Here is a 13,371-nt window from a genome sequence, read left to right as displayed (position 1 = left end):
GTTTGATTTGAAACTATATATTATAAGTGAAGTTACACCAGAGATATAATCAGATTACACAGAATCGTTGTTGTTACCGTTATTTAAAGTTTCAATTATTCTGCAAAAGTCTGTTCAAGTATTTTGTTTAAAATAATCTGAGGAACTTTTTTTCTCAGCGAATTGTTTATTTTGGTTTACATGGCTATGGAAAACATGTATCACTACGCACGATCTATACGTAAGATTTCGACAAGTTGCTGATGTTAATGTTTAATGCAATTATTCCTTAATTTGGAAGCAAAAATGTGAAAATGATAAATAGAATTCATCACTCGTGTTTTTTAATATGGGAAATATCAACCTCGTCCCGTTAATCGGTATTTGCCTCGCCAAAGGCTCGGCAAATACCGATTAACTAAGACTCGGTTGATATTTCCCATATGAAAAAACACTCGTGATGAATCCTCTGTATACACTCTTCATGAATGTTGCTTTATTATTTAATACACATGTATTGATCAACAATAAGAGGTCTCTCAGTTGAACTAAATTAATTTTTGTAAATCTTAATGAACTGTCTCCAATGAATGGTCTTTCTGAAGGTGCTTTGTGTTTACAATGTTCTGTCTTGTCTTCTTACATAATGTTCATCAGAGTCTTTACCAAGGCATGCCTGCCTGTCATAAGAGCTGTCTGAATGGTGATCGAGTGGTCATGTTGAATTTATCATCTTATTCCGTTGGCATGGATCGTTGCTCATGCTATCGACCTCTGGTTTCTCGGGCACTTACTTGGTCAAATACAGGTTGCCATGATGTAGCTTGAACATTGCTGAACATTTCTTAAATGCTGACTGCAGCTTTAAACAACATGGACCTCCATCTTCTCTATGCACTTGGTTCACACCAATCTCAATGAATAAGATTGTTTACTCTGATACGATTCCTCTGTGTGTGAAGATCTTGACAACAAGTCCATAGAAGGCCGCATTAAGTGAACCCTGAGCGAACATAAAAGGTGTGTAGGTTCTGGAGTCAATCTGATGTCAGCGTTCTAAAACCGTTGGACTTCATTTCTTTACCACATCCTTTCAGAAATTTGTTCTGAAACAACATGATGTATAAAATATCCACAACACTACAGTAACATTGAATTTTGAAAGACAGTTTGGCAGGTAACTCAATAAGTTAAATTTTCAGACATAAATATTGAAAAATCACCCCAAAAAAGAAGGGACAAATCACGTCTTGATTCAGATGAAAAAATGCAAACAATAACTTGAGTGTCTAGAAGGAAAACTGCATATTTAAGTAGTCTTAAAACTGTCTGACAGACAGTCTGACGGGTGGAAGAATATTTTATGCAGTCCAACAGAAACGTTACCAGCAACGGGCAGACTTATTTCGGACACTGTTTGGAATTCCTTGGTTATATTCGTTTTCGTGTTAAAGAAATTAGTTATACTTGTTCTAATGTGTTCCTAACTTGTACCGAGAAATAAGAAACCTCTAAGCTGATTGGCTGATTTGAAATATTTCCCGATGTGACCTTCTATGGATGTGTTCTCAGGTCGTCTTACAGGGAGGCGTCGTGTGGGAGTAAAAGATCTCATTTTCATCCAACTGGGTTCACATCCATCCATTCTGTTCTCCCTGTTTCTGTACACAACGCTTGGCTTCTAGGTCCAACTATACTTCAGCTCTATCTTGCATAGCATTTGTGTAGGCCGTGGTAAATGAGCGTATGAACATGATGGCTATCCCTGCTTGGAAATCTGGGATAGGTGACTTACTAAATCCCCATGCTTGTAAGCTGGTGGTTTATACATTCCTGGTAAGTGGGAATTGCAGCTCCTTGCAGCAATAGTCCATTCGCGGAACTCTCTGTTGTCGCTGCCACCAGTCACGGTTGAGATGTTACCGAGAGTGCAGCTGGGGTGTCACATGCTGGGAAGGAGCTTTGGGAATACCAGGCCACCCATGAATGTGGCACTGAAAGTGTGAAGACCACACGAGTGTGACAGGGCTTGCTGTCTTGTGGGAAATAATTCCTCCTGGCTGCTTCCAGAAGTGGAGATGCTGTATATATAGAACTGCTAGCTTGGTTTACAAAGAATAGTCCAAGAAGTCATTAATAGAGGTTTTTTCCTCAAAATAAGGCAGTAACTTTTATTGCATGTAAACATGTCTTATGGTGTCCCAACACTACAGGCCCAGTTTTGTTAACAGCAGCCAGGCATTAACAAGTGTTTAGCTTCGAATATGTCTCATGTATTGTGTTGAAAAGAATATGTGCCTAATGATGACATGGGACTGTGTGTCTAAACACGAGGTGAGACACGGAACGCCCTCTGCTCGTCTTCAGAGCTGACCAGCGAGGATTTGGTGGTTACAGCGTGTGACGTGGCTGTTGTGAGAATGTTTTACTGGCCAGAGTTGATTATTTAGAGGTTGCTGTAATATAGCTGAAACAAGATCTCACATTGATGTATGACACTGGTCTCAAACTATTTACCCAAAGCCTCAAATTAACACTTTAACTGTGTGGAGCCAACACAAGATGGCTTCTGTTGGGCGTCCGCATGAGATGGCTTCTGTTGGGCGTCCGCATGATATGGCTTCTGTTGGGCATCTGCGTGAGATGGTTTCTGTTGGGCGTCCACATGAGATGGCTTCTGTTGCTTTATTGTCGCCTGTCTATTTTTGAAGGGGGAGGGCAAGGCACCAGCCGGAGCCACCAGCGAGGGGATGCTGGCCAACTTTTTCAACAGTTTACTCAACAAGAAGACCGGCCAGCCCGGTGGCGGTGGTACGGGAACAGGTACGCCTCCAGTCTCAGGTAACGCAGCTATGTCTTTCTTACCCTCCTCCCTCCACAACCAGCCATAATCAGTCTTCAGTAAAAACAAATAATATTCAGAATGATAAATGATACAGATTTGTATGATGTTGTAAAACCTTATTGCAGCCATATGATGAAGACCCGTGAAGATCCACGATAGACTAGGTCTTCAGTAACCCATGCTTGCTGTAAAAGGCGACTTTACTTGTCGTAAGAGGCTAACGGGTGGTCAGGCTCGCTGACTTGGTTGGTGCATGTCATTGGATCCCAATTGCATAGATCGACGCTCATGATGTCAATCACTGGATTGTCTGGTCCAGACTTGATTATTTACAGATCGCCATCATGTAGCTGAAATATTGCTGAGTGGCGTTAAACAACAAACAAACAAACCATATGAAGAAGGGCCTTCACATGGTGTACCTGTGTGGTCTTCAACTATCTCCCTGTCGCCGTAGCCACTGTATGGCTGAAATAATGCCGAAATTGTTTAACTCACTCACTTCAACAGACGTTAGTCATAATCAATTATTGAAGACTGTTGGCACAGGAACAGGTACCCCTCTTCCGGTAGCACAGTGTATTGTTCATGGGATAGCCTTATGTCAACAAGACACTGTTCTCACTTTCTTGTTTTAGGCTTAACAGTCTATAATAGTTGACTGAGGGTCTTTTGAAAAGAACAAGTTAACAGACATTGAAGGGAATAGTGGGAAGACCACATGGGACCCCATAAATTATATTGAGTATCACAATGTATTGATGGATAATAAAGATAATTGTTGTGTATGTGTGTAGATAGATATTACCTTTGTAGACCTGCAATAAATCAACCTAATGCTCAATATGAACGAAGCTTGGCCATGAAATGTCTAAAATGGAATGTTCTTACTCATTGTCTGTCGTTTCCTTGGCAATCTCAATAAATGTAAGTGTTTCCGGGCTGTAAGTTAATACTTTACGATATTCATAAATTTGTATTGATACTGTGTTTGCATTAAATATGTATTGATATCGCAGTATACGATGACATCCCTAGACTATTCCTAGCATTACATTTCTGGCTCACCTTGACCTTGTGTCATGAGTCGGCCACATCCAACCGGCTGACCCATCCATCCATCCATCCATCCATCCATCCATCCATCCATCTTTAGCACTGACCTTTTCACTTCCTTTAAAGTCTAAATGGCAAGTTAATATGTCCTCAGCCCTCAAGTGTAATATAATATACTCACCCAAAAAAGTAGGGGATATTCCAAAATAACAGATGATTAAAGAAATGCAAAGAGGTATTGAGAAAAAGGAAGGACTAGGTTTACATGACAATCAACAGGATATGTTGGCGGTGTATTGTAAGGGTGCAGACAACCAAGTAAAATGGCGGGTGTGAGGGAAGAATAAACATTTGCAATGACTTGATCAATACTGGATCATGCTCCCATGATTGGTCAAACATTGTTTATGTGGCGTTGGCTGAATTAGTCCCTCATGACAGTTTTGAGGGTGTCTTGCCCTCTCCTCTAGCAGCAGGGGCGGTCCGGTAGCCCAGTGGTTAAATCGTACACTCGTCATGCTGAAGACCTGGGTTCGATTCCCAACATGGGTACAAAGTGTGAAGCCCATTTCTGGTGTCCCCCGCCGTGATATTGCTGGAATATAGCTAAAAGCGGTGTAAAACCATACACTCTCACTCACTCACTCACTCACTCACTCACTCACTCACTCACTCTAGCAGCCCCTGCCTCGTAAGTTCAGCTAACATGGCGGGTGGTCTGGTGTCCCCGCCATGATATTGCTGGAATATAGCTAAAAGCGGCGTAAAACCATACATACACTCACTCACTCACTCACTCACTCACTCACTCACTCACTCACTCACTCACTCACTCACTCACTCACTCACTCACTCACTCACTCACTCACTCACTCACTCACTCACTCACTCTAGCAGCACCTGGCCTCGTAAGTTCAGCTAACATGGCGGGTGGTGTTAGATGTCATGTCCCAGACTCGTGGCTGTCTTTTCATGTCATTTCATGTTGTGCTGCTTGAGTTTGTCAGTTACAATAAAACGTGGCACACAAGCAGCACAACTATTGGCGCCAGTATGTTGCCTCGGTTGTACTACTGAATGACCCTTCCATGGACAGTGCAGTGGCATTCTGTCAGTCATCATGATCCCGCTCCACATCATCACAGTCTCATCTCCGAATCTGTCATGTTGCCTTACATTGACGTTCGCCTTACATTGATATTCGTTAGGACGCCTCCAGACACGTCCACACTATCCAGAAAGTCCAGATTGAGTCTAGACTAATCTGAAATCATTACAGCCACTCCCCCCAGTATCTGCACTCTAAGACCATTGGCGCCTGGCTAGAATGGTCAGTAACTTGAGGGGGCACAGGTGGCCCAATCGTCTAAGGCGCCGCAATTCACTGGGCAGAGTTGCGTCCCTTGGGCACGCCAGCAACCTATGATTGTGGGTTCGAATCCCGGTTCGCCCCAATTATGTTTCTAGGTTTGTCAGCACCATACCCATGCTCGTGGGTTTCACCGAACTGGTAAACGTCTGAGACCTGCATCACTTCGGGCTTTCCTCCCACATTAAGCTGACACGCCACGATATAACTGTAATAATGTTAAAAGCGGTGTTAAACCCAACTCACTCACTCACTCACTCACTCACTCACTCACTCACTCACTCACTCAGTACCTTCAACTCAGTTTGTCTTGTGCAAGAGTACAACAATTTGATTGGCTGTTTGGGCACTGTTTAAAGCCTAGTTAGTGATGAATCAATCAGAGTGTTGCAGACCAAGGGAACCCTGTGCGAATCAAATCATATCAAAATAGACACAGTGAACATATTGGCTACCTCTCACTCAAGTTCTGCCAGTTTTATGCATTTCAATAGCCCTAAGTGGTTCATCAAATTACATGTCACTGTGGATATTGATAATCAGCAATACTGAGCTATTTGCCTGCCAACCTGTCAATCAGGTGTCAAAATCAGGATTGTCTGGTCCATGCTCGATTATTTACAGACCGCTGTCATAAAGCTGGAATATTACTGAGTGTGGCGTTAAACAACAAACACACAAATCTGTACCACAGGTTGATGTTGGAGCCCAACATTTTAGCTGTCATGTTGCAACTGCCACTTTGTCACCCCCACCTGCCATGTTGACTGACACATTTGGTTTATGGCAGTCCCTCAGTAAAGATAGGTCAAAGCAAGTTCAACGGCTAGGACCAACTTCACTTGGGCTGGGACATAAAGCTGACACACAGCCCAGTCCTCTAAGGCGCCGCAATTCGCTGTGCAGAGTTGCATCCCTTGGGCACGCCAGAAACCTATGATTGTGGGTTCGAATCCCAGTTCGCCCCAATTATGTTTCTAGGTTTGTCAGCACCACACCCGTGCTTGTAGGTTTCACCGAAGTGGTAAATGTCTGAGACCTGCGTCACTTCGGGCTTTCCTCCCACATGAAGCTGACACGCCGTGATATAACTGGAATACTGTTAAAAGAGGCATTAATCCCAACTCACTCACTCCAAGCAACAAAATCTAACATTGATTTATGATCAGGTTAGAATCTGTACCATGACATTGTGTACCTAAAACTGATTATTATTCCCAAGGTTTTATATACTTTGACCTGCCTACACATGATCTCTTGTCCTTCACAGATAGAGTCTCGCGTGATGCAGCGGCGGAGTTGGAGCGGATGACGAGGGGGAAGAAGCCAGCGGAGACCAATTCAAATGACACAAGTGCCTCGGGATCCTGATTGTTGACAGACTGACTATATTTGGTTCCACCATGACCGGGCAACGTAGATGGTTTGTGTTGTCAATCTGTGTCTCTCGTTCTCTGCCCAGTTGCTGCAATATCGGCTTCTCTCATAACTGCTGCGGACACAGATAAACAGCGTCGCCACGGACCACACAGATCTTTGTTATTTATGGGCAAAGCAAATCTACCTTGGAACCTAAGTTTGCCTCAGTCTTGTGTTAAATGAATGTATTATTATATGTGTACAAAAACATATTTCCTTGAAATTAAAAATTGAAGATATCTTGATACTTTAAGTAAGTCCTGCTTACTGTCTACCATTGCAATGATTGACTGTACATAAAAGATGGATGGTGCCGTGTATGTATAGATAGATAATCCTTTGTTACGTCCTATTTAAGTTATTGTGCTACAAACAAATCATGTATTACACATCCCTGACTTGGAGACCATCATAAGACCCCTAGTGCTAATACTCAGTGACGAACTCAGAGATGTGATGGGGAGGTAGAATGCTATTCCAGATACTTTTACCAATAGGACACAGCGTATTATAAAGTTGGTCGACACTGTGAAGATAAAGGAGACGGTGGCTGACATATTATCATTATGAGTATAATGCCAGTGTTGTTGTTGTATTGGCTTATTTATTATCCAGTTTACAAATTACAGAGGATACATCCATGACAATTATCTCATTTTAACCATGTCTTATGAGTAACTATGGTAACCTCCTTCCGCTCAATTGGTACAGCTCACATATTCTGCTTCTCTCAACGTCCCATAGCATCACAAGACAGACCTTGTCATCTCCTGAATATTATTGAGCACCAGACAGACTAACAAACATGCTGTTATCAGATGTGTAATCTCTTTTCACTTCTTTCACAGAAATGATGTTTTCTGTCATATTTTTGCTTGGCCTGGATAACTTAAGTAATATGAATTCATCTCTTCATTGAGTAACCTATTCCAGTAAAATATTTGCTTCTCATGAACAAACTACTAACAGGTCCTGTTCAGGCTGGTCCCACCCTACCCTGCTCTGCCCCGCCCACCCTGACCCACCTACTCTGCTGCTCTGCATACTCTGCTCCGCCCACTCTGCCCCGACCTCTCTGCCCCGCCCACTCTGACCTACCCTGCCAGTAATGGGCCATGGCCAGTTGTTGGCCAACAGATGATGGCAGAGCTTATTCAATATTACTGCCAGCAACTATAATTTCAAGAAGCTATCCTGAGCAAGGCTAGGTGTCTCTGGAATATGGTCTGGTCGTCCGAGCTTTCATTCCAAGTATTTCTGTACGAAAATGTTCTTGCATAAAACATCTTTTAAGAATCCACTTAATCTATGTATGCATACATCATGATTTACTGTGACAATTGAGTGTGACTTGTGAAGCAGTGTTGATGACAAACTGGATTCTCTGAGCCAATCCCCAGATCAATCATCTCCCCTTAATTCAGCTTCCCGAATAATTTCTACTTAATTCTTTATTTGCATTAAATTTGTATTTAATATTTAAATTCTGAATATTCCATCGTAACAGACACGTAAGAGCACCTCACCCTGTACATTCACCATATTAGAGAGACAACAGTGTTGTACTGTTGAAGCGACACATATTACCCAAATAGGCTGCCCAGGCTGCTTGCTTTCTCTCAACCCCTGGGGCTACTGGTTGCTAGGAAACATCTCCCTCTAGATGATGGAAACTGAGAAAACATAAATACACACCTTCATTTACATATTACAAGGTTACACACTAGTATGTTAGGCCAAGACTTGTGAAATTCCAATTGAACTGGCTATTTCACAAAAAACACTTGTCCGAAATGAACGGCAGATTGGTTGATTTGACCAACGGTGTCTACCCCTGTACATGACAACCAGAGGCTCTTTCTTCTCCACTATCAACTTGATAGATGCCCACCTCTCCCCTCTACTACCCTCACCCCCCACCACCACCCTCACCTCAAACCCCACCCCTCTGCTATGGTTTTCTTGTGTATGTAGATATATGTTAAGATGACAGACGTTGATCTTTGTCATGCATTACTGCACATGCTCCAGACATGTGTCACACATATTTCCACAGCAAGACATATGAAGAAATAATCAATGCATGAAACGTCCTGTTAAAAAGATGATCAGCAGGGACCATACATTATGTGTGATGATTATGTCACTTGTTGTCGGCCTACCAAACAATATCCAAATAATGCGATCTAGTCAGGTTGAAGGGGAGAGCATAATAAGAGTTACCTCCCTTCTGTGTAGGCATTGATACTGAGAGACAAAAGCAATGGAAAGAATTTGTGCTAGAGGCGTGTCCCCTGCTTGTCTCCCCTAGTTGAAGGTCAAGGGGGGAATCAGGGGAACCTTCATGTGTTCTATGGAGGGTTTTTTGCGTTTAAGTTGACCTTGCTCTTTAAGACATTTTTGTATCTCTAACTTTTGGTTCAGCTTCTTGTGAATAAAGGTTTGGGGAATAATTTCGTTTGAGTTGAGATTTTTCGATAGCAAGGTCAACTTTAACTTGTGTAGCAGACTTGTTAATGATTCTGAATAAACAAATTGACATTTAAAGGTCAATATAGAGAGATGTGTGTATTGACATGGTGTATGGGTCTCTGATCGTTTCCCTAGCCTCCATGCAAGTGTTGTTTTGTTTGAGTCTTGTACAGTCTCTTTATAGGTGTTCCTTGTTTTGAATTTGAACAAATATAATACATGTACATACAGATGTGTCAACTATCTATATTTTGCCTCGCTTATTTACAAATACTGCCTTTTAATGGTTAACTTTTGAAACTAAGTGGTAATATGACTTATTCAAGTAACAGCCTGTCAGTACAGTTCTGATATAAATGATGATTTTATGTTCAATATGAGAGTGGTATGGTTTAAGGGATAACAAGGGTTTATTGTCAGTCTCGGATTTCTTGCCATTTTCCACCAGCTGTGTCTAATATCAACCGTTGGTGGAATAAGATCAAAGATCATGTTCCTTACGTATTTCCTGTGTAGTTTTGCCTCATGAAATGTTAAAAAAAAGTAACATAATTGCTTTGTGCTGCCGTATTCGCCATATTAGGGGTTGTGCTAAAATTGGCACTCACTGACCAAGTTCTAGATATTTTGTAAATATTCTCTATGAGCACACCCTACAAAGACTGAGAATTTACATGCCATGGCATATTGCTTGTGTATGTCACAGAGATTTTTCTTATTATTTACAGAAAACGGAACAGGTATATAAGTGCTTAGTAACTAGTATGGAAGGGTTTTTAGATTCATTGATACTGTTCCCAACCGCTCGATCTCTGGAAGGGCGGTGGGGTAGCCTTGTGATTAAAGCGTTTGCTCGTCAAGCCGAATACCGGGGTTCGATTCCTTTAACGAGTACAATGTGTTAAGCTCATTTCTGGTGTCCCTCGCCATGATATTGCTGGAATATTGCTAAAAGTGGCGTAAAACAATACTCTCTCACTCTCACTCGATCTCTGAAAATATATTTTACTCATTGTTTTTGGTTTTAATAAGCACCCGCTTTGTCACTCATTACGGCACTTATTACAGTGAATACGGTAGGCATATTTTCACCACAGGACACTACATTTGATTGGTGGAGATTAAGTATGATTATGATTATTATCATTACTGAAGTTGTCTTTGTCTGGACTAATCACCAAATATTGGCCTGTAACAGTGAGATTGTGGATTATATGTGCAATGTTGAATGAAGCATTAACATACTTTTGGAATTATTGTACATATGTATTTTTGTCATAAACTTAAATTAATTGGGATATTTGCTATGATTACTGCACGTTATTATTGCCAGATTTTGCTCCCATCAGTTTAGATTGTTTGCACCAGCAAGCATTGTCTCCCTGCAGCCTACTCCTGGAAAATGCTTGTCACGAAGTACAACAGATTGACCCTTTGTCCTGCGGTGAGACGGTTTCGTTGACCCCATGGCCTATGAACCTTGACCTATGAAGCTTAACCATAGGTCCGCCAATATAGATGGCATTATGTGCAATGTGTATTTGTAAGTCTTGAGATGTGTTTATGACTTTGTTATGTTCCTGTTTTTGTTGGCTTATATTTAGTATGCAAGACCGAGATCAACCTGACCACACATAAATTTACGGTGCTCATTTCCATGGTAACCAACCACGATGTCACATACTACTACATCCTAAGGGTTTCCAGCAAGTTTATCTGACAGTTGTTATCTGACCTTTGATTTTCTAGCAAAACGATAACCAGTTTGTACAAATAAGATTTCTCTTGCTGATATTTTGCTGAACACTGTAGATACAGAACATGATGGCACACAATAGATACGTCTCAAAGGCTTTTTCATGAATAAATAACCTGATTTTCGCTCAAGTCTGTAATCAACATCGGGCCACACTTTTGTATTGAATGGGATACAGATTTTTACTGACTATTTAGCTTCACTTGATTGGGAGGAGGTGTAAATTGGGGCTGCTTTGAAAAAAATACTTCGATTTGGCATGAAGTTGTCAGTCTAATGAGAAAATAAAATGCTGATATTGTTTAAAGTGCAGAATGTTTAGTATTTTTACAATGTAAATATATTCGCTTCTGAGCAGGATTTGTCCTCTTTAGAAGACGTTGGCAGTTGCCAGAGACTGAAAACATTGCATTTATTATTCAATAAGTAGACAGCTACTCTGATTTTGTATTCATTTTGTAGTTGTTTATTCTCTTCTCATCTTCAATGATGGGTGGTCAGGCTAATAAAAATATGAAATATTTTTGTTTGATTTTGTGATTGTAAATTTTGAGTCCAGTCAGTTGAATCCGTACATCAAAAACAATATGAAAGTGTCGCCTTTCATTACTGTAGAACTGCCATGAATTGATAGTGCTCAGTATAGGTGTTATATAATGAACAGTTTACTAGGTGTTATGTCAGTAGTCGTATGGTAATTTATTCTCTATAATAATGGGCTTATATCAATTATGTATTCCGTATGGCATTTAATTCAGGTATGATTATACTCCAACCTTGCATGCCCAGCTGCCAATGAAGGGACTGTTTAGTGATCCCCAATCATGCTGCTAGGTGTATAACAAATTATTCAGCAGTGGTCTTGTCAGGTGTAGAGGAAAGTGATTCATCCAGACCTATTGTGGTTTGTTTACAATATTTGGAATTTCCACAACCAGTAGATAAGTATGCAATCAAATACAAATATTTTTGACTACTGACATATAGGAATTTTGTAAATAATTACGAAACAATAGTCAAGTTGTGCCTTTTCATTAGAAAGTTTTTTCGTATTTAAGATTTTTAATAGTTGAGTCTGCCCTCCTGTGTCTACTAGAAGCCATCACTGGGTGTAGACAGGACCTGATCAAGGGCGGCCTTGGGAATTTGCTTCATCTGCTGTGTTTCCTTCGATGTTTCCATTAACATAATTAAAAACACAGATAAATATTGGATTTTATCAGGCAAAACAGTTTCCTTTGATTTTTTATATATATTTTTTACATTTCAAAATCATTTCTTGCTTTAAAAAATGGTTTAAAGACAGTTTTGAATCCATTTCTTATGCCCGCATTCTCCTGGTTGAATGTAGAGAGGTGTAGGAGTACAGCTGTTTTCCCCTCACTTCGCGATGCCTCTGTGAAGCAATCTGGTCGATGGTCTTTACTACACCTGGCTCCAGGTACTCCTTCCTGCTGCATTTAGTACGATTATTTATTGTGATTTTATTATGATATATATCATCAGGCGCTATACTGATTAATAGCTGTGAACCGAATCTTGTGTATGTGCTTGCTCTATTTTCTGAATGGTGGCGAGAACTAGCAGAGTGGTCATTAGATTTCCAAAGTCAGGTCAAGTGTTTCTAAGTTGATAAATTAAAACCAGCTGATAATTTGTTAAAATGATGCATGTCATACCAGTATTCCTCTTGTTAAATCAACATTGTTAAGTATGACTTCACTTTGCTAGTGGCAAGTATTTGTGTGGGCCATTGTTAGCAATAACATGTGCAGCTGCATGACTGGGTTCATCTGTTCAGCTGCAAGGCTGGGTTTCACATGTGCAGCTGCATGGCTGTGATTCACATGTGCAGCTGCAAGGCTGGGTTTCACATGTGCAGCTGTAATCCTGGGTCTCACAATTGCAGCTGTAATCTTGGGTCTCACATTTGCAGCTGTAATCCTGGTTCTCACATGTGCAGCTGCAAGGCTGGGTTTCACATGCTGGGTGTGATCAGTTAATAGACACAGAACATGCAGTGAGGTTTGTGTGGTAATCACAATAGCTAGACAAGAGGATCTTGTGAAAGTTAACAACTAGTCTGATTTGATTGATAGCTCAGTACTCAACATACCCTTTCTACCATGCTGTGTATAATATTTGTGATACTGCTTCTGTAAATGCCCCTTCCCGGCAAGTTCTGACTCTCAGAGTTCTGCGTAGGACTGTAGTTCCAATGGGATAGGGAAATCTTATGTTTACTTGAAATAAAACTTATCATCGCACACATGATGCTTTTGTTGTGATGCCTGTAAATAGTTGAGTCTTGGCTAGACAGACCAGAGATTGATATGATGAACAACATCACACAGAGTTAGGGTATGAGGATGCCCAATCAACAAGCAAGATAACCTGATCCATCCAAGTATTTTTTGGACAACCCTGTTACGTGAGGCGAACTCTGCCCTGGAAACCCCACAAGGTATTCCTTCA

General features: G+C 41.0%; 1 protein-coding gene across 5 annotated transcripts in view; it reads left to right on the top strand.

The window, feature by feature from the left end:
- LOC124143255 (cytoplasmic dynein 1 light intermediate chain 2-like) overlaps positions 1-13,165 on the top strand; it is a 38,341-nt gene extending 25,176 nt beyond the window's left edge. For 2 of the 5 annotated variants that reach the window (XM_048380447.1, XM_048380446.1), the window contains 2 exons: positions 2,691-2,820; positions 6,520-13,165. In XM_048380447.1, the coding sequence (XP_048236404.1) occupies positions 2,691-2,820; positions 6,520-6,620 (231 nt within the window). In that variant the 3' untranslated portion in view covers positions 6,621-13,165. Of the gene's footprint in view, positions 1-2,687; positions 2,821-6,519 lie in introns of all 5 variants that reach the window. The other 3 variants (XM_048380449.1, XM_048380448.1, XM_048380445.1) reach the window with 3 other exon arrangements.
- The last annotated feature ends 206 nt before the right edge of the window (positions 13,166-13,371 follow it).

This window comes from Haliotis rufescens, unplaced genomic scaffold, assembly GCF_023055435.1.
Source record: "Haliotis rufescens isolate VD_foot unplaced genomic scaffold, xgHalRufe1.0.p SCAF_30, whole genome shotgun sequence".
Lineage (NCBI taxonomy): Eukaryota > Metazoa > Mollusca > Gastropoda > Lepetellida > Haliotidae > Haliotis > Haliotis rufescens.
Note: the sequence above shows the minus strand (reverse complement) of the source record. Positions and strands in the feature narration are given on the sequence as shown.